General features: G+C 50.0%; 3 protein-coding genes across 15 annotated transcripts; 2 read left to right on the forward strand and 1 right to left on the reverse strand.

The window, feature by feature from the left end:
• Positions 1-44: 44 nt before the first annotated feature.
• On the forward strand, positions 45-1901 carry LOC119825441 (protein PET100 homolog, mitochondrial). 2 transcript variants are annotated; one of them, XM_038346298.2, is made up of 4 exons: positions 45-158; positions 867-953; positions 1123-1155; positions 1753-1901. In XM_038346298.2, exons 1-4 carry the CDS (start codon positions 132-134, stop codon positions 1834-1836), a joined length of 231 nt encoding a protein of 76 aa, XP_038202226.1. In that variant the 5' UTR covers positions 45-131; the 3' UTR covers positions 1837-1901. The 2 variants fall into 2 exon arrangements, with proteins under 2 accessions (XP_038202226.1, XP_038202227.1); XM_038346299.2 differs by lacking the exon at positions 45-158 and adding an exon at positions 165-518.
• On the reverse strand, positions 1898-13077 carry Pcp2 (Purkinje cell protein 2). 9 transcript variants are annotated; one of them, XM_038346292.1, is made up of 6 exons: positions 10284-12645; positions 6177-6309; positions 4562-4698; positions 3525-3639; positions 3230-3354; positions 1898-2085 (listed from the first exon to the last, which is right to left on the reverse strand). In XM_038346292.1, exons 3-6 carry the CDS (start codon positions 4646-4648, stop codon positions 1966-1968), a joined length of 447 nt encoding a protein of 148 aa, XP_038202220.1. In that variant the 5' UTR covers positions 4649-4698; positions 6177-6309; positions 10284-12645; the 3' UTR covers positions 1898-1965. The 9 variants fall into 9 exon arrangements, with proteins under 9 accessions (XP_038202220.1, XP_038202219.1, XP_038202221.1 ...); XM_038346291.1 differs by lacking the exons at positions 6177-6309; positions 10284-12645 and adding an exon at positions 12694-13077; XM_038346293.1 differs by lacking the exon at positions 6177-6309.
• Positions 13078-13197: 120 nt separating this feature from the next.
• Stxbp2 (syntaxin binding protein 2) lies at positions 13198-23554 on the forward strand. 4 transcript variants are annotated; one of them, XM_038345923.2, is made up of 19 exons: positions 13198-13275; positions 14326-14375; positions 14607-14688; positions 15574-15650; positions 16223-16301; positions 16395-16498; positions 16867-17015; positions 17888-17972; positions 18052-18182; positions 18267-18374; positions 18623-18680; positions 18806-18871; positions 18952-19032; positions 19536-19674; positions 20562-20671; positions 21971-22066; positions 22548-22633; positions 22707-22864; positions 23409-23554. In XM_038345923.2, the coding sequence occupies exons 1-19, from the start codon at positions 13239-13241 to the stop codon at positions 23492-23494; spliced, it is 1782 nt and encodes a 593-aa protein (XP_038201851.1). In that variant the 5' UTR covers positions 13198-13238; the 3' UTR covers positions 23495-23554. The 4 variants fall into 4 exon arrangements, with proteins under 4 accessions (XP_038201851.1, XP_038201852.1, XP_038201853.1 ...); XM_038345924.2 differs by having other exon boundaries at positions 22710-22864; XM_038345925.1 differs by lacking the exon at positions 23409-23554 and having other exon boundaries at positions 21901-22066; positions 22710-22850.
• Positions 23555-24488: the final 934 nt, after the last annotated feature.

A 24488-nucleotide genomic window follows, 5' to 3' on the forward strand; every position in this document is an offset into this window, starting at 1 on the left:
GAAGATGACGCCACCGTACGAGTTATTGGCCACTCAGCTTTACTATCGCTTCTCAGATACACCAATGAGATTTTATATTGCTGGAGAGTCGCCTTTGGGCGGAAGTGGCTTCACAGAACCGGAGAAGCGAGATGGGGGTGAAGCTGGAGGTGTTTCGGGTCAGTGAGCTCAGGAGTGGGTTGGACGTTTGAACCTGGCATCTTTCAGAATTTGAGAATAGTTATTGGAAGAGAGAGAAGGGTAGAGCGGGGAGTTCCAGGGAGAAAGTATCTGAGATTTGTATTGAAACTCAGCGGAATGAGCTCTAGATGTGGGGGTTTAAAATGGAGAGTCTGGGTTTGGTCTGAGGAAGCGTCTCAGAGAGGAATGAAAGGAGTCTTCAGATCCAGAGCGGGCTTTCCAGAAGGGACGTCCCGGAATCCTAATAGGTCTCAGTAGGCGGACTCCTGTATGTAGAAGAGTATAATTGAAAAAATGAGGCCTCTCTATTTAAAATGCTACGGGGATCTGATTGGGAGGTAATAACATCTCAAGGATATATCTTTGTAGTAGGAGCTGTTGGACTGTCCCCACCACCACCACCGTGCGTCTTGTGTGTGTGTGTGTGTGTGTGTGTGTGTGTGTGTTTGAGAGTGAGGCTTGGACAGGACTGTTACGAATAAAGCCTGCTGGATCAGGAAGACCAGGCTTTAAGGTGCCGAATTTATGTTCTCCTGATAGGATTTCTGGGGTTCCTTGGGGAAGCCACGAGGCCAGGTTCCTGGCCTGTGTAGGAGGATAGATCTGTCTTCTGGGCTTTCCTACAATCTCCCTGTACTGGGTGATGGTAGTTCTGGGCTCTGTCCATCCACCCCTTGCTTTTGCAGATGTCACTCTACCTCACTTTCCCCGTGGTTATGTTTTGGATCTCCAATCAGGCAGAGTGGTTTGAGAACTATGTTGTCCAGCGCAAGGTGGGTACCAGGAGAGTTTGCTGGGTCATTCCTGGGGATGGGGAAGGCAGGGTATGAGGCACTGACTTGTTGCTGGGGACCATAACGTGCCTCTCATGTGCAACTCTGCTCTGAATGTGGGACTCTGGCTTCTCCTGGCTGTTTTCTCACCTGTGACCTTGTTCCACAGAGGGAGCTGTGGCCACCAGAGAAGGAGGCTCAGGTAAGGAGCCCGTTCTTCTTCCAAGGGGCTGGGTCACCTTACCCTGGGTGGACTTGGAATAAATTCCACCATCAGCCATAGATAGAAAATTGGAAACAGAAAAACAAGTAGGAGTTCCAGGCTATCCTGGGCTAGAGACCTTGTTTCCATACAAGTTTCTTACTGTTAGAGATGGGTTATACCCGTGGTTACTTGGAAATAGCGGTAGGAGGATTATCAGATTGAGTCAGCCTGGACTGCATAGGGCTAGAGAGAGGGAGCAGGGAGAGGGGGCTGTAATTCCAGCATTCCAGTGCTTAGGAGGTAGATGCAGGAGGATCGAGAATTCTGGGTATTCTCTCCTGCATAATGAGCTCAAGGCTAGCCTGCAGTATGTGAGACCCTGTCTTAAAAAGTGGGAAGGGCACAAATGGTTTCATATATTACCTTCTCCCTGAAGGCTCAAGCTGAACTCACTGGTATGGTGGTTGTGATTGGCATGGGGTCCCAGGATGGATACTAAATGAACTGTCAAGCCAAAGGGAGGGTAGTGGGAGTAAGTCCAGGCCCTGCAGTGTGTGCCCCTCCTTCCTTTCCACCACACCCTTTTCATTCCAGCGCCAGGAGCTAGAAGAATTCAAACAGAAGATCCGGAAGCAGAGGGAAGAGAGACTTCTTCAAGCTGCTCAGCAGAGCTCCTGAGACCTTCAAGTATTGAAGTCCCGGCCCCTCCACCCAGGAAATAACACACACTCAATTCTTTGTTACTAGTGCCAAGCGTTTTATTGTTGTTTTCAGGGGCCAGTGAGGGGCCCGGGATGGCTAGAACTCTCAAGGAGCTTGTGTCTGGGGTTGGGGGCTGCTGTTCCTGCGGAAGCTGAGTGCAGCAGGGTCCTGAGGGGTGAGCAGGGGTTGAGGGCTGAGGGTCCCAGGTCGTTTCTGCATTCCATCCTGCGGATGAAGAAGGGTCAGACAGAGGGAGGAGACCAAGGAAAATGCAAGCCAGAGGAACCTTCAGACAACACTTCTTTTTGTCTGCCTTCATCTGCCAATCAGTGTGGTATTTGGTATGAGACAGTCAACTCTCAGTGGGGTCTTGATCAGAACCTGAGCTGTTGGTTTACATCTTTAATCCTAGCACTCAAGAGACAGAGGCAGGAGAATTATCTCAAGTTCAAAGCCAACCTGGTCTACATAAAAAGTTCCAGGCTCTCAACCCTGTCTCAAAAACAAACAAATAAATGGGCTGAGAAGATAACGTAGTCATTAAAATCCTTGCTGTGTGCACTTGGAAGACCTGAGTTTAATCCCCAACATCAAAATGAAAAGACAGATGTGGTCTTATTCACTTGTAATTTCAGGGCTTGAGTAGAGTCAGGAGAAGCCCTAAGGCTTCCTGGCCAGCGAGCCTGGTCTACTTGGTGAGTTCCAGGGCCGTGAAATGGTGATGGCGACCGAGGAACAGTATCAGAAGTTAACTTCCGGCCCCCGCCTGCACACGTGCACATGGACCTCTAACATGTCTGCTACTGTACTCAGACACAGAGCTGGGGGTATAGCCCAGTTGACAGAATGCACCAAAGCTCCGGATTCCATCCCTAACCACACAGACCGCTCGCTCCAACCACACAGACCACTCCTGGTGGCTCACCCCTGTAATCCCAGCACTAAGGAGATACATGTAGGAAAATTAGAAGTCTAAAGTCATCATTAGCTGGTGGGTTTGAGGCCAACCGGAGCTACACAAAACACTATCTCAAAAACAAAAATACCCTCAAACAGAACCCATGCTCTTTGTTAATGCATGGGTGTGTGAGCTCATCTGCCCTTCTCCCAGGAGCATCACTGTAGGAAAACTGTCTGTTTTCTCCCTGAGGTCTCTCCCAGGTACACAGATGTTGTGGCAGGAGTTGTAACTTCCAGCCATCATTCTGATACCAGCACGAGTCCTGCATGATCTTAAGCCCCCTGACATCCACATCCATCTGCCTTTTCCAGAGTTAGAGACAGGGTCCCGTCCTATCTTGGCTGGAGATGGGCATAGATCTAGAGAGCTATACTGCTTCACTCCACAGGCTATTTAGACATCACCTACCTTGGGACCAATAGGTTGGAAGCCAGGCAGGGAATTGACTGTTACACGCTGGTCGTCCATGCGGCGGCCCTGGGTGTCGGCCAGCATATCCATGAGATTGTCCATCTCAGGAGCAGGGCCACCCTCTGGATCAGAGACAGGTCATGAACACAAATCCAAAGGAGGTCACATGGTGCTTTCCAGCCTGAGTCCAAATAGCCACAAGACCCCAGGACCCCTGCACCTCTGCTGCATTTGCTTCTCAGACAGTACCCACCCCAGCCCTGACCCCAGCCCTGCATCATGCCCAGCTCACGGCTTTCTGGGGTCTGGCCTGGACCAGCCTGCAAGGAACAGCGCTGCTCCTCCATCCGATCGCCCTGCACGTGGCTCAGCAGGTTGAAGAAGCCTTCTTGGTCTGGTGAACCTGCCTTGGGGACAGACATGCTTGGTTTAGCTGGGTACTGTACCGTTCCTGTCTTCCATCCAGCGCCCACCTGAGCCAGAACCTGCCTTCCCATCTCTGCTCTCACCATAGTCCTCACAGGTCTGTAGAGTTTCTCAAAATGAAACGTGAGTCTCCTTCCCTGAACTGTCCCCACCCCCACCTCCACCCCCCACCCCCTACCTCCCACCTCCCAGCCTGGGGCCCCAGCCTGCAGCACAACTTCACAAGGTCCCGCCTCTAGGGACAGTATTCCACCACTGTCCTAGATGAAGACCATACTGGGGTTGGTTTGGGGGCTGGGACACTTACCAGAGAAATGGGGCTCAGAAGTGCCCCTAAATCACAGCACCTATCATCTCTTGGGGGGAACAGTACTAGGAATCCAACCATTTGCCCTGGGCAGGGGGAGGGGCACTTATACCCTCCTAATATACCCTCCATGCCCCCATGCGTTTTGGTAACTGGGTCAGGGGACCCCAGAGACTTGCTTGCTAATTAGATGCCCTACAAATGAGTTAATCCTGTCAGTCATGGGTACTGAGACCTCAGGAAGCTGCTGGTGGAATCAGGCAGAGCCCTCTTACCTTGACCAGACGGCCTGAGCCCCCCTCGCCCCTTTCTTCTTCCTGATCCATCATTTGTTTTTCCCACACTTTCCTCCTGGCCTGTGACAGGGTCCCCACACCTGAGAGGGCCTTTTAAAGGGCCAGGATGTGGGGGAAGGGGAGCAGATACCTTTCTCCATCCCCAAATCCCCAGCTCATATCCCATCTGCTCCCACCCACGCTTAAGTCCCAGAAAGATGATCTCTAGGTAATTGTTATCCAGACTGATGCTGAGGTGGGTGTGGGTGGAGGGGGCAGGGAAGTCCAGGTTTGGACCTCACTGGACCCAGTCATACTCACGGGGCCCTGAGGACTCTCAATTGGGGCCAAGAAGAAGCCAGTGCAATGTTGAAGACCAACAGGAGGATGGAGGATGTCCCCAGGCATGCCATACAGTTCCTGTCTACAGGTTCATCCCTCTGCAGGGCAGATGGCATCTGCAGGGGGATAGCCAAGGAGGGCCAAGGAGGGAGCTGGGGTCCGGTACTCCTCTTCAAATCCCTGCACCCTCCACAAACACACAAGCCAACCTGGCGCCCACTACTCACCACTCCTGAGGTTCTGTAGTGCCTACCCTGGGGCCACCCTGAAAGAAACACTGGATCTCCTGTCCATCTGCCCCTCAAAGGCCAAGCTGAGTGTCTTCAGTCTCTCATTCCCACATGGAACAGGAGAGGAAATTCCTGTCCACCCCAGCAAACAGCTGTGGCTTTCTGAACATGCTCTGAGAGCCTGATCTTGTCTTCAAGATGCCTTTCAGGAAACCAGACAAGCTTCTTTTCCAGGGCTGGAGAGATGGTTCCTGGGTAAGAGCACTGGCTGCTTTGCCAGAGTACTAGGTTCAATTCCCAGCACCCACATGGCAGCTAACAACCATCTGTAACTCCAGTTCTAGGGGAATGTAATGCTCTCTTCTGGCCTTCTGGGCACCAGGCACGCTCACAGTGTACAGAGATACATACAGGCAAAACATCCATACACATAAAATAAACATTTTTAAAAGTTTAAATAAATAAAGTTAAAAGCTTAATTTTTTTTCTTTTGGGGGTGTGTGGTGTGGGGTTTGTATATATAGAGTATGTGTGTGCATGTGTGTGTGCACATGTGGTGCATGCATGCTCATGTGAATACCAGAGGTCAGCATCAGCTATCTATCTCCCTCTATTGCTCTTTACCTTCCTTTGAGACACAGTATGAAAAATTAAACCTCAAGCTGCTGGGTTTGGCTGGGCTGGCTGGGCATTGAGCATCCTGGCTTTAAATTTATTTTTATATTTATTTTATGCGTATGGGTGTTTTGCCTGAATGTATGTTGTTGCACCACATGTATGATGTGCCCATGGAGGTCAGAAGAGGACAGTGAATCACTTGGAACTTGAACTATGAATGGTTATGAGACACCATATGTGTGCTGGCAATTGAACCTGGTTCTGTAGAAGAGGAGCAAGTACTCTTAACCACTGAGCCATCTCTCCAGCCCTCAGCTATCTTTCATTCTCTCTCTCTCTCTCTCTCTCTCTCTCTCTCTCTCTCTCTCTCTCTCTCTCTCTCTCTCTCTCTCTCTCTCTCTCTCTCTCTGTCCTCCTCCTTTTTGAAATATTAAAACGTGGTCCTGGCTGTCCTGGAACTCACTGTGTAGACCAGGCTGCCGTGAATTCACAACTCTGTCTTCCTTCTGATGCTACCAGAGCCCAGTTTTTTCTTTCACAGTCCAGGTCCACCTCCTCAAGGATAGCACCTCCCACAGTGAGCGGAACACTCCACATCCATAGTAATCAAGAAAATGGCCCCACAGACATGGCCACAGCCAATCTGATGGAAGGCAATTCTCAACTGAAGTTCCCTTTTCCCACGTGTGTCAACAGCCAAGACTAGTCCCCACACCCTCCTGAAGTTATTGAACCAGCACTCTTACCACCTGCCCCAGCTCTCATGTGGCCATCCGGGCCCCAATTCTCAGTACACAGTATGGTGTCCTGTTCTCTGTAGCATATATGCATTTCCTAAGGGCTGCTGGGTCAGAGTGTCTCTCATAAGGTGGTTTAAAGCTGCAGAAATTTATCATATCAATAAAGGTGTCAGGGAGGCCATATTCCTTTTGAAACCCAGGAGTCTGGGCATTCTGCCTTGCCTCTCCATGCCTTCAGTCTTGGGGTTCCTTAGCTGGCAGCTTCTACACTTGGGTCCCTGCCTGTGTAGACACATGGCACTCTGTCTGTCCATATCTTTATAAGCTACCAGCTTGGGTTTTTGTTTGTTTGAGATAGGATAGGCTAGATAGATAGATAGATAGATAGATAGATAGATAGATAGATAGATAGATAGATAGACAGATAGATAGATGATAGATAGATAGATAGATAGATGATAGCTAGATGATATATAGGTAGATGATAGATAGATGATAGATAGATAGATAGATAGATAGATAGATAGATAGATAGATAGATAGATAAATAGTTGGCCTAGAACTTGTTGATCAGGCCGACCTTGAGCTTTCACTGACACCCCAGTCTCTGCTTCCTGAATGTGCCACCATGTCCAGTGGCTATAAGGCCATCTAAAGTTTTATTTATTTATTTATTTATTTATTTGTAAAAGTCTCCCTAAAAATTTTTTATTATTTATTTATTTATTTATTTATTATGTATACAATATTCTGTCTGTGTTTGCCTGCAGGCCAAAAGAGGGCAGCAGACCTCATTACAGATGGTTGTGAGCCACCATGTGGTTGCCGGGAATTGAACTCATGACCTTTGGAAGGGCAGGCAATGCCCTTAACCACGGAGCCATCTCTCCAGCCCTGAAGTTTTATTTATTTATTGCTGTGTGGGGGTGAATGTATATGCCAGAGGACAACTTCCTAGTATCAGTTCTCTTCTTCCACCTTCACGGGGATTCTAAGGAGCTCACACAGGTTGTTAGACTTAGTCCTGGCTGTCATGGAACTCACTCTGTAGACTAGGCTGGCCTCAAACTCAGAGACCCGTGTGGTGATATTTTGTTTGTGCTTTAACAACTAAAGCTCGCCCGAAGATCAGAGTGTGGAGCTAGCCACACTAGTTAAGCTGTAGAGGCCAGGCAGTGGTGGCACACACCTTTAATTCCAGCACTTGAGAGACAGAGACAGATGGATCTCTGTGAGTTCAAGACCACCACAAGATTGAATCAGTCTAAACGAGAAACAGAGCCAAGCAGCGGTGGCTCACAGCTTTCATCCCAGCACTGGGGAGATGGAGGCTGTAAGTGAACCGGCTGAGCAGAGAGAGGAATATAAGGTGGGAGGAGACAGGAGCCCGGCATTCAGTCTGAGGATTCAGTCTGAGGATTTGTGGAGACAGAATTTTGCCCCCTTCGGTCTGAGAATTCGATAGAGGAAAAAAAAAAAAAAAAAAAAAAAAAAACCCACAACAACAACAACAAAAAAAACCAACTCTAGTGGCTGACTCCTTTACTTTTCTGTTCTTACAGCATTTCCCGATATCTGACTCAGGTTTTTGCTATTAAGACCAATTAGAATTTGCGCTACAGATCCGCCTGCCTCTGCCTCCTGAGTGCTGGGATTAAAGGCGTGCACCACCACCACCTGACTAAGGCCATTCTAAAAAACTGCGTGTGCACATATTCATATGTCTACAGGTGCATTTGTGTATACAAGAGTGTGCAGGCCAGAGGACAATCCCCTGGTCATTCTCACAAACACTGTCCACTTCCTTTGAGACATACATTTGTAAACCCAGCACTTAGGAAGCCGAGTCAGGAAGATCTCAATTTCAAGGCCAATTTGGACTACATAGGAAGCTCCAGGTCAGCTGGAGTTACAGGAGGACACCCAGTTTCAAACAACTGTGAGACTGAAACAGGAATATACCTTGAAAGTTAATGTGAAACCAAACCAGGGAAAATATAGCTTGCAGGTGAAAGGTTCTGTTTGCAGTTAAGACAATTAAGAATGAGTTTGTTGGGCTGGAGAAATGGCTCAGAGGTTAAGAGCATTGCCTGCTCTTCCAAAGGTCGTGAGTTCAATTCCCAGCAACCACATGGTAGCTCACAACCATCTGTAATGGGGTCTGCTGCCCTCTTCTGGCCTGCAGGCATACACACAGACAGACTATTGTATACATAATAAATAAATAAATATTTAAAAAAAAAAAAAAAAGAATGAGTTTGTCCTGTGCAGGTTACGGTTTCTGTTCGTAGTTAAAGAATAAGTGCCTGTTTGTCCTCTGTTTAGGTCCTTGAAAGTTAGTTCCTATTTATAATTAAGAATAAGTTCCTGTTTCTGCAAAACACGTTTTCTAAACTTACACTCAACTTGTGACCCTATTCACATGATGTACATCCTTGCCAAATTCCTTCCCTTTCATAGTATCTTTCTAACAATGTGTAACAGCCCACTCTCTCACCCCTTGTGGATACCTTATCTCTCCCGTAAAAGGGGCTTCAAAGGAAGGCAGGGGCTGCTCTCTTAAATCCCAATTTAGGGAGGAGCAGCTGGATGGGCCAGCCCCTGGTGCACCCCCAAATACAGCTTGCTTTAATCAGACCGAATGAAAAAAAGAAATAAAAAGGAAAAGAAGGGAAAGCCGACTGCTCCTATGTATAATGGAGGAGAAGGTTTATTGTAGATATGGGGGACAGCATAGCCAGGGTCAGGGACATCTGGGAGAGTCCAGAGTGGACATGACCAGACTGAGCTCTGCCATTTGAGGAGAAGGTGGAGGGGAAGGGGGAGAGGAGGTAGTCAGGAGGCCCAAAGGTCCAAAGAGGGCAGGTAATTGAAATGGTTGGATTATATAGGGAAGGGCAGTCCGGCTGGAGAGTTCAGGGTAGGAGGTAGGGTACGTCATCTGGGAGGGCCCAGGAACAGGTAGGGGCTGAAGGATGCGGGGAGAACCTGCTGGCCAGGTCCACTTTGATTTGCAAAATAGGCTCCTCAGTCATTTGTCCCAGGGTTGAAACCTAACACAGACAATTGTGGACTTGTTTTTTCTCCTTCTAATTCTCGGGTTTAACACAATAACAAACAAATGGATTGTGGCAGTAGATGTATACCCTTTAATATGCCAAAAGCCGTTAATTTGTATACATGGCGCATATGCGGAGGTCAGAGGACAGCTTTCAGGAGCCAGATCTCTCCTTCCAGCATGTGGGTCCCTGGGTTGAACTGGGGTTGTCAGCCTTGGTAGAAATCGCCTTTCCTTGACAAACCATCTCACTGGTCCAGTGAATGACTTTTCAGCAAAGCTGTTAAAAAGGAGACAGGAGGAAGAAAAAGAAAAAAAGGAAGGGTCCCAAGTCCCACATAGGGTGGCTGGCCATCCTTGTTCATCTGTACATGTCAGATCCCAGTTACTCAGAAGGCTACAACAGCAGTATTTCAAATTCAAGGCCAGCCTGGCGATTAAATGAGACCCCGTTTCAAATGAAAAAGAGGACTGGAGATATTGCTGAGTCCTTTAGGAGAGAGAGAGAGAGAGAGAGAGAGGGGGGGGGGGGAGGGGAGGGAGGAGGAGGAAGGGAGAGGGAGAGGGAGGAGGGAGGGAGAAGGAGAGGGAGAGAGAGATTTCTCACTGTAAATCTTGGTTTGTGACCTGAGAAATCCACTAAAGAGGGATGGCTTAGTTTTGTTTGGTCTCAAAGAAACTCAGTGTTAGGTCCCAAACCGGTCAACTGAGGTGCCTGTTAGTACACCAAAGCACACTCTGGCTGCCAAACTTACTCAGTATCCTTGAGTCCTCTCTGTTCTTCTCACCTCACCCCCTACCCTAAACCTCTCCAGCCCAGGGGCTTCACTTCCCTCCCCCAGCTTTGGAGTCCTAAGCTCTCTTGGTCTGATTGCTTCTGTCTCTCTCTTTCTCTCTTCTCTTCCTCTTTTGCTCTTCCTGTCTCTCACCTCATGGTCTGATTCAGTCTACTGGTCATGCCTAGTCTACTACTTTCTCTTTCTGCCCTGGACTCTTCTAGAGGCTTCTGGCTGTACCCTCACTCATACCTACAATAAAATCCTTCTCAGCCATACCTTGGAGCGATCAAGTCCTCATCCTCACTCAAGTTTGACCTAAGAAGTCTGGCCACTGCCCCTTGCTGCTTCTGTAAGCACTCCTGGCCTCTATTGGTCATCTCCCACTCCTGCTACCCACTATCCACTCCTGCCAGCCACTTCCGGCTCCTGTCACTTCCCGTTCCTGTCAGTCATTCTCACATTTACTTGCAGCTCACACCCTTACCCTCCTCCGGTCCCTATAGATCATTTATTTATTTGTTTATTTTGATACGGGATGTCATGATGCCCAGCCTGTTCACTAACCAGTTACGTAGCCAAGTATGGACTTGAATTCCTGATCCTCCTGCCTCTAGACGTTGCTGGGATTATATGTGTAGGCCACCATGCTTGGTTTAAGTGGTGCTGGGGTTGGAACCCTGAACTTTGTGCATGATAGGCAAGTGCTCTACCAACCGAGCTCCATTCGCAGCCCCACCTGGAAGATTTACAGGTCAAAAACTACTTCAGACTAGCAAGTCCGCATCCACAACTATCACTTGTTTGATTTGCAACCTCATGTCTATGGGTGATGCACTCTCTGTCACGGGATGTCAGCTCCTCTCTAGATAAAAGACGGAAGCAGGCTCCACTCTGACATTCTGAGATTAATTTAATCCCCCCCCCCCCTGCTCCCCCGAGTATGTGTGTGTGTGTGTAGTGTAGCGTTGAATCTGCACATGGACATATCAGCACACGGATGCAATTGTCACCCTGTGTGTGTGGTTCTTGAGATAATATTGTGACAAACAGCTAGAATTGTTGCTCAGTGGTAAGGTGCTTGCCTAGTACATATGAGATCCGGGGTTTGATCCTCTGTCGCCATGACCCCCAAAACCCTTCTTAAAAAAAAAGCAAACCCCCCCCCCAAAACTAGGAACCTCCTCAAAGCTCAGGAAGAATTGTGGAAGAGAGAGTGGCAAATGTGAAAGGAAGAGGTAGTGCTGAGAAATGCTGCTTCCAGACTTCTTGCCCTCCAAAGGGACCACCAGGGAGCCAGGACTTGGATGCAAAAGCAAGGTTTCTAAAACTGTTAAGGCCTATTCTTTCAATGTTCTTTCTTTGGGACTCTGGTCTCAGCTGTTCCCTGTGATCCCTTTAGTCTTTTATCTGGGTGACTCTTAAATTACAAGGTTTAACTGAAGAGCAAGATACATGTGAAAGGAAGAGTTCGTGTGTAGTCTCGTTTGGAATAAACTTTGCTTTTGCATCCAAGTTCCGGTTCCCCAGTGGTCTCTTGGGGGGGGGGAGGCAAGAAGTCTGGGCACAACACAGGCATGACATGGCTGTTATATTCGTGCACTCCCTGCACTTATGGTGTTCCCTGCACAAGATCACACCAACACTATCTGTCAAAATTCCAGTAAGCAGCACTAACTGGACACAGTGGGTTACAAAACAAACAAGCAAGAGAAGACGTGAAGTGAAGAGGGTTATGTATTGGGAGGTATCTGGGGGAGTGGAAGGAGGAATCTGGGGTGGATATGATTGTTACAGGCTCAGAAAGCCTCATTCTTTTCTGAGCCATTGGAACTGAAGGAGAGTGAGACTTTTTTTCAGCGATGTAGCCACTGGTAAGTTGCTGATGCTCCTGTAAGCAACCCCAGTTAAAACTCATCAGGACACACATACATATGCAGGTAGAGGTGACTGAAGGGACGCTAGCCCACTCGAGCATGTGGCTCTGTCTGGCCTTGCCCTTCTCCCCCTTTTCCCCTGCCTTGCTAAAAATCATTAGATTACATCCCTAAAACTAGCCACCAAGGTCTGTTTCCTTATTTGGACACTTTCCTGTGCCAGGCTCTTTGCTGAGATGAGTACCAAAGTCCAGCAATCAAAAGCCCCCTTTGGTTCACCTAATTAACACGCCCAATCAAAATATGCCACTGCATTCTAGCAGATTCTAAAAGACCTCCCCCTTTTCTCCTCTGAAAAGTTACACGGGCAAGGTCATTGGCTGCTGTTTTTTCTGCCTGAGACTGAAAGCAGCCACTTTAACTTTTTTTTCCCTGCTTAATAAAGGATCTCTCTGTGAAAGCAGGTGTTTGGATGTGGTTTGTGCTAATCCAGGGCCTGGGAGGAAGCCCCTACTGTGCTGGGGGGGGGGTCTCCTTCAGGGACTAGTTAGGAAGGGGAAAGGGTTCATCCAGAATGGGGCATAAGGGGGAATGAGGGTAACTATGATCAACATACATTATATGCATATATGAAAATATCGTAGTGAAACTCACTATCATGTGCAATTAATATACGCTAATAAAAAAGACTGGGACGCATTTCTTCATGAGCAGGCATAGATATATGGTCACAGACCTTAAGTCTATGTTTCTGTTTCAGCACGGGTCTCCCACAGAATGTTAAGGCTGTGAAAAAACTGTAGAAAAAGTACCTAGTACGCTGTGGAGTCTCCAGGTCTCTGGAGTCTCCAGGTCTCCGGAGTCTACCGACTGTTGTCCAATCTTTGCTGCTAGTCTTTGGATTATAGCAGCAGTTGTCGTAACAGTTCCAGATCTAGAAGGTCACATTGTCCTTTCAGTGGGCACACTATATCACGGACGAAGGAGCTTCTTTCTGGACAGGGTGGTAGTGGTACCCAGGTGAGATGGGTATTTTACTGCTCTGCCATTGCGCAGAGCAAACTGATCTCAATGTATGTGAACAAGAGAGCACTTAGACTCCCATGAAGGGGCTCCTCGAGGGAGCACACGAACAGGGGATTGTCCATCTGAGCCCCTGTCAGTGCACCCGCCCTCAAACTGCTGCTGCTGGAACCCAACTTCCTGGAGGCAGGGAGAGACCAGATGACCACGGGGCGGGACCAGGTGCGCAGGGGGCGTGACCCGAACCCGCGGGGTGGGGCCCACATGGATGACGGGCGGGGCCACGCCCCCACCTTGGGACCGACCCGGAAGCGGCCGTACTCCTTGGGGGAAGATGGCGCCCTTGGGGCTGAAGGCGGTGGTGGGGGAAAGTGAGTGTCACCCCAGGGCGGGGCTCTGGTGTTCCCTTGGCTGTCCCTTGGGGGGCTGGAGGCCTCGGGAGAGGGGCGGTGCACGGATTCTGGGATCCCAGGATCCTGACGGTGGGGAGAGCACCTGACTCTTGAGGGGACGGGCGGGGGACTTGGGCCCAGCTGGGCTGCCCACTCCTCAAATGCAGCCGGAGGAGCAAAGTTGGGACGCGAAGGACTCAAAGGATCAAGGAAAGAGAGACACAGGCTCGAGTCTAGACCTCTGGGTCTGCCCCAGCTATAGGCTGTCGAGTGTCTTAACCTGGAAAGTTCAGGGACTGGACTCCGGAGGTCCTACAGTGCCTTGGTCAGTGACCCCAAGTAGTGTATGAGTTCACAGGTGGTGTGCACATTCCCCATGGAGGTGGAGAAGGGGACGCCCTCCCTTTTGCGTCGTGCTTAGGAGCTCCTTGCAATTTGAGGATTGGCTTTCTCGCCTTTCAGGCTCAGGTTCTTGGTGGGGTGAAAGAGGGTTTGAGGATCCCCTCCCCCACCTCCAGTAGTTCCGGCCTCAGCTGCTTCTTCCGTCCTGATAAGAGTGGACTGACATACTGACACTCTAGTGCACTGGCCAAGCTCTGGGCAAGGCTACCTTTCTTTTTCCCCTTTCCCCTACTCCTGCCTCTGGGCAGAACAGGTTTCATGGAAGGGCCCAGTAGTACCTCAGTGTGAGAAAGGAACCTCCCCTGCATAAGCGTTAGTGGGAGGTGGGGAAAAGAAGCTTGGAGGTCGATAAGAACCCGCAGAGCTGGGAACCAAGCGTTCTAGTCCAAGGGAACCAGGAGACCCTCACTTCCATTCACTCAGTTCTCTAAGATGGACCTGTGTTCTGAGCATTATACCGTCTAGACATGAAGATGCTTGGCTAAGTTACCCGACCTCACAGAACCTCAATCTGACTAGCTGTAAATTGGGGGTGATGTTAGGAGCTGCCGCTCAGGATCTGGGTTGGGGTCCAGCCCAGAAGATGAGTGTCCCAAGCCCTCTTCTCCCCTTCTTCCTTCCCTGTAGAGATTCTCAGTGGAGTCATCCGGAGCGTTAAGAAGGATGGCGAGTGGAAGGTAGGGGCCGAGGCAGAATGCCTGGATACCCAGAGGGAGTCTTTTACCTAAGTCTGTGCAGGGACCCCAGAATGTGACAGTCCCCTCAAGAATTCCTCGAAGAAGATGTTGATCCCCAGGGTTTGGGCTGGGTAGATGGGTGCTCTACTGCCTCTGATCCTCGTAAGACCAGCTATAGGCTTTTTTGTCTGGCTCACCTTTCTATGTCTGTGTGTCCATCCATCTGGACAGGTGCTCATCATGGACCATCCAAGCATGAGGATCTTGTCATCCTGTTGTAAAATGTCAGACATCCTGGCGGAGGGCATCACCAGTGAGTGGATGCCTGCCCCTGTGTTCCCCAGATAGAACCTGAGTGTGGGAGCTTTGGGACCTCTGGGTATAGCCCTTGAGTATGGGATCCCTTCAGATTGGTTCAGTTTATAGTTCTCCCTGCATAACCCAGAGCATATGGTCAAGTGCCTCCTCCAAGCACGGAAGTCCACGTTGGACTTCTTGACTGTAACCCCTAAGGGTCAGCCTCATTGACTGTAAACCAGCTCAATCTCCTAGGTGAGAATGTAGCTTCATTGGCAGAGTGCTTGCCTAGAATGAACAAAACCCTGAGTTCGGTCTCCAGCACCATATAAAATGGGCATGGTATCAAATGTCTATAATCCCAGCACTCAGGAGGATCAGAAGTTAAGTTAGCTAGTGAGTTCAAGACCACCCTGGGCTACATGAGACCCTGTCTCAAATAAACAAATAAAGCAATGATTGTCCACCCCCTACAGGTGTTCCTGTAAGAAGTGTGGGTGGACTCTGGCCTCTCTCTCTCTTATTTTGCTTATTTATTTATATTTATTTTGTTTTGAGACATGGTTTCCTTGGCTGTCCCGGAACTCACAAAGATCCACCTGCCTCTGCTTCCTGAGTGCTGAGATTAAAGGTGTGCACCGCCACTGCCCAGCAACTCTGGGTTCTCAAGAGTATATAGACTCCAAGAGTATGGCTGTGTTACTCCAAATATGCAGAAAGAGCCCTGACTCTGTAGCTCTTTAAGTGGGGGAACCTAAGGTCTTTATTTCTGTTTAGGAATCCAATGGAGTAGTATAACCCTTTAAAGCACCCCACCATGGGTCCAGTTCCCCAAACCTAAGACTCCCCCTTTCTCTTTCCCCATACCACCTGTGTGTGTCTTTTCCTCCATTGCTTTTAGTTGTGGAAGACATCAACAAGCGGCGAGAACCCATTCCCAGCTTGGAGGCCATTTATTTACTGAGCCCCACGGAGAAGGTGCCTATAGGAGTTAGCTTCCATGTGCATGGGTTTGTGTGTGCTTGCAATGTGCACATGTCAATGCATGTATCTGAGTGTGCATACCATGCCATTATGCATGTGTGTGCATATGTGATGCATGCATATACACATGTCACAATGCAATGTGTATTCATATGCCAATGTATATGTGCATGTATGTATACCTGAGCCAGTGTATATATATATATATATGTTGCATATGTATATGTACATGACAGAATGCATATGTGCATGTATGAACATGTCAGTGTGTACACACCAGAATGTATTTGTGCATATATGTGTGTGCACATGCCAGAATTTGTGTGTTTGTATGTGTACACATATCAGATTGTAGGCATTTGTGTATTCACATGTCAGAATGTATATGTGTGTATGTATGCATGAGTGTACATGTCAGAATGCATGCATGTGTCAATGTATGTGTGTATGTGAGCCCCCCTCTCCACAATTGTACATAGTGGGGGATGAGCATCAGTTGAGGACTCCATGCAGAAGATAGGTCTGGGGTGCAGGGTCTGATTCCAACAGAAATCTGCATTCCTCAGTCGGTTCAGGCCCTGATTGCAGACTTCCGGGGGACACCGACCTTCACCTACAAAGCAGCCCATGTCTTCTTCACTGACAGTGAGTGAGGGGAACCAGGGGTGTTGGGTGCTGTGATGAGGTGGGGGTTATAGTGACGGAACATTGGTCTGATGGTCCCTCTCTCAACCCCAGCATGCCCTGAGCCCTTGTTCAGCGAACTGGGCCGCTCTCGCCTGGCGAAGGTGGTGAAAACACTGAAAGAGATCCACCTGGCCTTCCTCCCCTATGAGGCCCAGGTAGAGCCCCGGCTTGTGGTGGGGAAGGGATGGACTGTCCTCGACCAAATGGGCCAGCTCCCTCTAGCACAGACAGCACCAACAAGGAGTGAACAATTAGCAAGTCCTTGCCTGGAGTGCTAACCCTTTGGGTATCCCAAACAGGCAGCCTGGAGTACAGGGCAGAATTGTCTCATTCCCCAAAGCGGGAGCGAACAAAGAGCTGCCTTTGTTCCCTTTCAACATAGCTGCTACCCTAGCCTGTTTCAAAGCTGATGAAACAGGTTCCATAAGATAGCGAAGGCCCTTGGGAGGTACAGGGACAGCAGCTGGAAGTTGGGTTGGGGGTATCCCCTGTGGTGTGGCCATGACACTTCTGTCCTCCCCAGGTGTTCTCTCTGGATGCCCCACACAGCACCTACAACCTTTACTGCCCATTCCGGGCAGGGGAGCGGGCACGGCAGCTTGATGCATTGGCCCAGCAGATAGCCACACTATGTGCCACCCTTCAGGAATACCCATCCATTCGCTACCGCAAGTGGGGACCCATCCCCTCCCCAACTCCAGTGCTACCTTTTTACCTTCACTCTCATTCTGTGTCCATTTCTTCTCTCTGTGTGTGCATGTTTTCATGTGTGTGCACATGTGTGTATGTATGGAGGTCAGAAGTCAACCTCAGGTGTCTTCCTCAGTCACCATCCACCTTTATTTTTTTTTAAAGATTCAAAAAAACAAAAAACAAAACAAAACAAAACCGGGCAGTGGTAGCACACGCCTTTAATGCCAGCACTCAGGAGGCAGAGGCAGAGGCAGTTCAAAGCTAGCCTGGTCTACAGAGCTAGTTCCAGGACAGCTAGAGCTGTTATACAGAGAAACCCTGTCTCAAAACAAACAACAAGCAAACAAAATTATGTCTATGTTTATGTTTGTGTATGTGAAGTTTGTTATGTAGTCCAGAAGAAGGTGCTCGACCTCCTGGGCTAGAGTTACAGGTGGCTGTAAGCCTCTGGGTGTGGGTGCTGGGAGCAGAGCTCAGGTCCTCTGGAAGAGCAGTTTGAGCCTTTAACCACTTAGCTATGTTTTTGAGACAAGGTTCCTCCCTGGGCTCAGGGCTTCTGCATTTGCCTGGACTAGCAGGCCAGGCCCAAGGACCCCCTGTCTCCACCTCCCCAGAGCTACAAATTCAAGCACAGTTTTAAAACGTGGGTCCTGGGGGATTGAAATCGACCCTCATGCTAGCATGACAGTCATTTTACCAGCTTAGCCGTCTCCCTGGCTCCTGTGTCCAGTCTTTAACTTGATCTTCACCTAGTCCCCTACCTTCTATCCTCATTTCTACCCTGGATGTCCCCTATCTGTGCCCAGTCGTCCCAGCCCCCATATCCTGATGCCCCTGTGTCTTACTTCCAGGGGTCCAGAAGACACCGCCCAGCTGGCCCATGCTGTCCTGGCCAAGCTGAATGCCTTCAAGGCAGACACTCCCAGTCTGGGCGAGGTAAGGGGGATGCTGAGGGGGATGCCAGGGAGGCTTTGTAGGGTCACAGTCAGTGTCTTCCTCCTCTCTCCTTGCCCAGGGTCCAGAGAAAACACGCTCACAGCTCCTCATAATGGACCGGGCAGCAGACCCCGTGTCTCCGCTCTTACATGAACTCACATTCCAAGCCATGGCCTATGATCTTCTAGACATTGAACAGGACACATACAGGTAGACAAATCCAGGAAGATGCCTTCCACCTCTTCCTCTGTCAGCTTAGGCCCTCTCGTCCTCCAGCATGTCCTGTCCCTCCAGGTATGAGACCACAGGACTGAGTGAGTCCCGGGAGAAGGCGGTGCTGCTGGACGAAGATGATGACCTGTGGGTGGAGCTTCGACACATGCACATAGCGGACGTTTCCAAGTGAGAGTGTACCATGGGTGCTAGAGGGAGCACTCCGGGCGTCCAGCCCTCCTTTCTGATTGTCCCCCATAAGTTACATTCTTCAGGGGGACCCCTGCCCTGCTTCTAACTGCACTTCACCCTAGTGCACACACACCCACGGCGGGAACTGGTACAGGCATCTAGGTGTCCTCCATCAGTTGGCAGAAAGAGGCCCTCCTCCACTGTCTCAGCACCCTTTCTCTTCCCCTGCCCTTGCTCATGGCTAGGAAGGTCACGGAGCTCCTGAAGACATTCTGCGAGAGCAAGCGGCTGACCACAGACAAGGTAGCGGTCCATGGTGGGACAGAGCCTCAGCCTGTGTCCTCAGCCCAGAGTGGAACCTCCCCTGGTGTAGGGCAGGGGTTTTGCATCACCCCTACTCTCTCTACCCTCTCCTACCCCTATTTCAGGCCAATATCAAAGACCTGTCTCACATCCTGAAAAAGATGCCTCAGTATCAGAAGGAACTGAACAAGGTAAGCTTGAACAGTCGAGCCCTGGCTCAGTCTGGATGTCTGACTCGATTGTGTCTCTTAACCCAGTCTCTACCCTGCAGTATTCTACACACCTGCACTTAGCAGACGACTGCATGAAGCGTTTCAAAGGCTCCGTGGAGAAGCTGTGCAGTGTGGAACAGGTGGGGCCTCAGAGGGGTGCCCTCCAGGAGGCAGAACCTAGGGAGGAGTGGGGCTCCCCACAAGGTGGAGCTTGGGGAGGAGTGAAGCCTGAAAGAGGTGGCCAGGGCCCTCCATGGGGCAAATCTTGGGTAGCAAGGGGGTGCTCACACAAGGACTGGGGCCCTCTGGGAGGGAGAACTTAGGGAAGGGCAGGGCCTCAGATAGGGTTTTAGTCAGCTTGCGGAGGGGCGGGATTGGGAAGGAGGCATCTTGGTGAGCTGTGGGCCCTGGTGAAGGTCTTGGATACGTGGGTAGAGTTGTGCTTAGAGACAAGAACTGGGTGAGAGTTGGAGATGACGGGGAGGGCATGGTCTGTGCTCAGTTAGATGAGGTTTAGGAGACCTGTTTCTAGGAGGAGATGGGGTGGGAACATCTTTCCAAAGTCCCTGATTTGCCCCTGCTCTGCCGCCCTCCCCCCGCCTCCCCAGCAGCTGGCTAGACAGTTGACTCTCATGCCATGCAGGACCTGGCCATGGGCTCTGACGCCGAGGGTGAGAAGATCAAGGACGCCATGAAGCTGATTGTCCCGGTGCTGCTAGATGCCTCGGTGCCACCCTACGACAAGATCCGGGTGCTGCTGCTCTACATCCTTCTTCGGAACGGTGGGTGAGGGGGTGGCCAAGGACAGTCGCAAGTCCTAGAAACATTGCAGCCTCAAGTCCCCATCCCTGAAGCACTGGGTTGCAGGTGCATATGACCACTGGGTGTTGAATTCAGGTCTTTTTGTGTGCATGTGGGAAGATCAGGGTATGACATTGGGTGTCCTGCTGAATACCAGTATCATTCTCTGCCTTATTCCCTTGAGACAGGGTGTGAGGAAGCTGAGGAAGTCATGAGTGGATGTGTATTGTTGATATGGGCAGAGCCATGTCAACGACCCAATACTTCAGATCCACGGGGTGGCAAAACCTTCCTTGGATCAGGTTTGGAATGGCAAAGCCTTCCCCTGAACCAAGTACAACATGAGTGTTTTCAAACGATTGACCAATGTGGGCAAAAACTTGCAACTGTACCACTCCATACGAGTGTGCACAGCCATCTGACCTGTACATGTGCCTGATTTCTTTAGTGTCTCTGTTTTCATTCCTCACTGCCCCTCATCAGGTCAGGCCTCAAGTCTCAAGTCTCGGCGACAGGGTCTCTCCCTGAACCTGACCTAGGCTGGGGTCTAGAAATACCCAGTGATCTTCCTGCTTCTGTGGCCATGCCCAGCTTTTTACATGGGCATTGTGGATTTGAACTCAGGGTCTCATGCTTGTGCTGCGAACACTCTAACCCACTCAACCATCTCTCCAGCTTTCTTCAACTAGTTCTGGAAGATTCACCTATTCTACCTTTTCAGAGATAGCTATCTACAATTCCTCATTTCTATGAACACTAGAAGCTTCTGGATTCTGGAGATGTCCTAGCTGTGAGAATCTCTTTAAAAATCTCTTCACATAGGATGCCACCAGTCACTTACTATTTATTACCCTGTTGCTCTCCCCAGGTGTGACTGAGGAAAACCTGGCCAAACTGATTCAGCATGCTAATGTGCAGGACCACAGCAACCTCATCCGGAATCTGGAGCAGCTAGGGGGCACTGTCACTAACTCTGCGGTATGTGGGGAGCTAGCTGATGAGCCATGGAGCTTGGCCATTAGGATTAGGGATAATGCATGTCCAGCCTGGGTGTATAAGCATGGCATGGCTTTTTGAGGACCAAGAGTACCAAGGCCTTCCCCAGTTTCCTAACATGATGGGCAGCAGAGCTAAATGAGCCCCCTAGGTGCTGGTACAGTAGGGGTGTGTGACCTGAGCCTCCTAGGGCAAGTGGGAGAGTGAGTCACCATTAATGGGAGACAGGGTTAAACTGGAGCTTTTGGGGGCCACAGTAAGCCTCTTCCCCCACTCAACACACATGATGGTTTCCTATGTTCTACTCTGAGGTCTGTCTCTCCCTGACCTATGTGTCCAGCTTTGCTTGATTCTGCTGTACCACAGACCTGTGACATTGTCCCTTGTCCTCCCCTGTCTCTTGTCTGTCTGTCTGTCTCTCACACATTCTTTTTATTTTGAGGCAGCTTTAACTATGTAGCTCAGGTTGGCCTTGAATTCACTCCGCAACTAAACTATGGCTGATTTTTCCCCCCCAAGACAGGGTTTCTCTGTGTACACAGGTTGTCCTAGAACTCATGTTGAAGACCAGGCTGGCCTTGAACTCATAGACATTCACCTGCCTCTGCCTCCCTAGTGCTGGGATTAAAGGCATGAGTTACCACCACTTGACTGCTAAGGCTGCTCTTAAACTCACTCCATAACTCAGACTGGCCTCAAATTCACGGCCATCCCCTTGCATTAGCCTCCTAAGTACCTGGGATTATAGATGTGACCTGGCATGCCTGGCTCGTCCCTTGCCTCTTGCTGTTTCTGTATCCTTCACCTGACTTCCATCTTCCTTATTTTTCTTTGTTCTGTTTTTCCCTTCCCATTCTATTTCTTTTGTCTCCCTTTGCATTCCTACTCTCTGTCTCTGCCCCTGTGTCCATCTCTATATCTCTGCATATATATGTCTGCATGCCTCTTTCTATATCTGTCTCTTTGTCTTTTTTATCTGTCTCTTGCATTTGTGTCTTTCTGTATCTATCTCCCATCTCTCTATCTTCCTATCTTTCTCTGTGTATCTTGTCTCTGTCTACCTCTGTTTCTGCCTCTGCCTGTCTGTATCTCTCAAATTCTGTCTCTCTTTTCTCTGCTTTTTTGTGTCTCTGTCTCTCTATCTCTGTTTTTCTGTCTTTTTGCTGCTGCTTCTCTGTCTTTGTCTGCTCCATCTTTCTGTGCACCTCTAGCCCCTTCCCATCTGTGATGGGCTCCTTCCCTTCCCAACCCCATTCCGTCCCCACCTGACCCCATCTGTAGGGTTCGGGGACCTCCAGCCGGCTGGAGAGAAGGGAGCGCATGGAGCCCACCTACCAGCTGTCCCGCTGGTCCCCAGTCATCAAAGATGTGATGGAGGTACACATGCTGGGGGCCCTGTTCCTCTCTACTGATCCCATTACCCACTAAGCCTTCCCCTCCGCCCACCCAGGCTCTCAGTGCTAAGCCTTGGGGCTTAGTGGAAAATCCTTCACTATTAGCATACCCCTGGCACCCTATCTGCTCTGTGGGGAGGGGAGGGTGGCATGCAAAACTGCACCCCAGCAATTGGGACCTCAAAGGAACGCCTTGCTAGAAAAGCCTTTCTTATGCTGGCCTCTGGCCACCCTGGTACCCCTAAGCTTCAACATCAAATAGTAGTATATTGGGGTCTGTGTTCCAGTCTTTGGAAGGTCCTGGTACCTCCTGCTTGGGGGCTTAGCAACCTTGCACCTTGGCTTCCTGGACTCCTGGTCCCCAGAGATAAGGAAGTATAGACAGTGGTGCTGTGGCCCAGGCCATTTCAGTTCCTGGGCTCTACTGGCTGGGATTCTTTAACCCTTCCTGTCTGACCTCCCAGGATGTGGTGGAGGACCGGCTGGACCGAAAGCTGTGGCCCTTTGTGTCTGACCCTACCCCTGTGCCTAGCTCCCAGGCAGCTGTCAGGTGAGGGTCCTGAAGAGGCCTGGGGTGGGGACTGGGAATACCAACCTGGACTGACCTCTACCCATCACTCCAGCAGTGCCCGCTTTGGCCACTGGCATAAAAAGGCTGGCATCGAGGCTCGGGCTGGGCCGAGGCTCATCGTGTACATTGTGGGTGGTGTGGCCATGTCTGAAATGAGGGCTGCCTATGAAGTGACCAGGGCTACTGAAGGCAAGTGGGAAGTTCTTATAGGTGAGTAACCAGAACTGGAGTCCTTGGGAACTTGACTCTGGAGACTCTTGGGGTCCAGGGCTGTACTTGGGGGTCCCTTGGAGTTTTTAATTAGATTTGGTATCCCAAAAAGCCTAAGACATGGGGACCATTAAAGATTTGGGGATGGATTTGAGCTTTCTTGAAGCCTGGGGCTAGATTCTGGGTCCCTAAAAGCCCAGGGCTGGATTCTGGAGTCTTTTGGAATTTAGGACTAGACTCTAGGCCCCTTGGGGTCTGGGGCTGAACTCAAGAGTCCCTAAAGGCCTAGGATTAGACTCTGAAGTTTTGGGGCTTGGGAAGGAGTCTGGGGTCTCTAAGGGGCTGGGGCTTGGGTCCCCAGGGGACTAAGCACTTGGGATTGGGACACCCATGTTCCTAAGCTTCAGGACTCCAGAATCATTGAGAAGACAGGGCATTGGTTTGTGGAGGGGCAGGAAATTGCTCTCACCAGCCAGGACACTAGCCAGGAGGAACAGACTCCCAGGCAGGACTTGTACCTCCCCAACCTTGTCTTCCTGCCCAGGATCTTCTCACATCCTTACTCCAACCCGCTTCCTTGATGACCTCAAGACCCTGGATCAGAAGCTGGAGGACGTGGCCCTGCCTTGACTCAGCCCCTGTCTCCATGCTCTCCGGTTCCAGAGAAATAAACTCCTCCCTTGGTCTTTCCCTCAGGGTTCACCTCATTTGCTTCCCTGAGGGGGCTGTACTGAGCCAGTCCTGCGCTGCAAACCTCCCATTCTTTCCTGTCCTGCTCCCAACATTTCCCTGGCCTCCAGCATTTCCCTGGCCCCCAGCACCATTGTCAGCTGTCGTGAAGTTTGAGAACCTGGGCTGTAGGTTCTGTATCGGCTGCAAGTTAATAAGGCCCTGGCTATCTTGCTGGGAACCCCATCCAATACCTAGGGTCCGACTTTAGCAGACAGATTGCAGAAAGGTGCAGATCGGGATGGCCGGTCTGGGACCCTATTGTAACTAGAGTTCTTTAGACTTATAGAACAGTTTCTAGCGTTTCTTTTTATTTTATGTGTATGAATGTTTTGCTTGCATGCATGTCTGTGCATATGCATGAAATGCCTGCAGGGGTCTGAGTAGGGTGTTGGATCCTGGGAACCAGAGTTATAGATGGTTGTAGTTGCCATGTGGGCTCTAAGAATCAAATCCGGGTCCTCTACAAGAGTAGCAGTGCTCTTGATCACAGGCCTCTCTCCAGCCCCAGAAATAGAAGCAGGCAGAATAAGCCTGAATCCTGATTTCCCTGCAACCTTCCAGAAGCTACTGCAAGTTAACTGGCAGCCACAATTCCAGAAATCGGAGCAAACATTTAAAACACGACAAACACATCCCCACCGGCCCAACCCCAAGGTATGCCTGTAGACTTGAATTGCAAGTCTTCTCAGAGCTTTTAGTAGAGATATATTTGTTCCTTAGGGTCAACTTAAAAAGTATCCCCAGGGCCTGAACGGCTCAGAGGTTAAGAGTGCTTGCTGCTTACGGAGGACTAGAATTTGGTTCCCAACACCTACCCTAGGTGGCTCACAACTGTCTGTAGCTCCAGCTCCAGGGATTCAGTGCTCTCTCATGGCCTCAGTGTGTTCTAGAG

Source organism: Arvicola amphibius, chromosome 10 (genome assembly GCF_903992535.2).
Source record: "Arvicola amphibius chromosome 10, mArvAmp1.2, whole genome shotgun sequence".
NCBI lineage: Eukaryota > Metazoa > Chordata > Mammalia > Rodentia > Cricetidae > Arvicola > Arvicola amphibius.

What these genes read in the sequence shown, in the direction of transcription:
- Pcp2 (XM_038346290.1), bottom strand. Translation starts at nt 3,744, where the DNA reads ATGGTGAGAGCAGAGATGGGAAGGCAGGTTCTGGCTCAGGTGGGCGCT. An exon ending in AGGCCAGACCCCAGAAAGCC is followed by an intron (nt 3,355 to 3,524) that starts GTGAGCTGGGCA and finishes TCTCTGATCCAG; the next exon opens with AGGGTGGCCCTGCTCCTGAG. An exon ending in TCCAACCTATTGGTCCCAAG is followed by an intron (nt 2,086 to 3,229) that starts GTAGGTGATGTC and finishes CTTCATCCGCAG; the next exon opens with GATGGAATGCAGAAACGACC.
- Stxbp2 (XM_038345923.2), top strand. Translation starts at nt 13,239, where the DNA reads ATGGCGCCCTTGGGGCTGAAGGCGGTGGTGGGGGAAA. An exon ending in CCATGTCTTCTTCACTGACA is followed by an intron (nt 16,302 to 16,394) that starts GTGAGTGAGGGG and finishes TCTCAACCCCAG; the next exon opens with CATGCCCTGAGCCCTTGTTC. An exon ending in ATCAGAAGGAACTGAACAAG is followed by an intron (nt 18,872 to 18,951) that starts GTAAGCTTGAAC and finishes TCTACCCTGCAG; the next exon opens with TATTCTACACACCTGCACTT.
- LOC119825441 (XM_038346298.2), top strand. Translation starts at nt 132, where the DNA reads ATGGGGGTGAAGCTGGAGGTGTTTCGG. An exon ending in ACTATGTTGTCCAGCGCAAG is followed by an intron (nt 954 to 1,122) that starts GTGGGTACCAGG and finishes CTTGTTCCACAG; the next exon opens with AGGGAGCTGTGGCCACCAGA. An exon ending in CACCAGAGAAGGAGGCTCAG is followed by an intron (nt 1,156 to 1,752) that starts GTAAGGAGCCCG and finishes TTTTCATTCCAG; the next exon opens with CGCCAGGAGCTAGAAGAATT.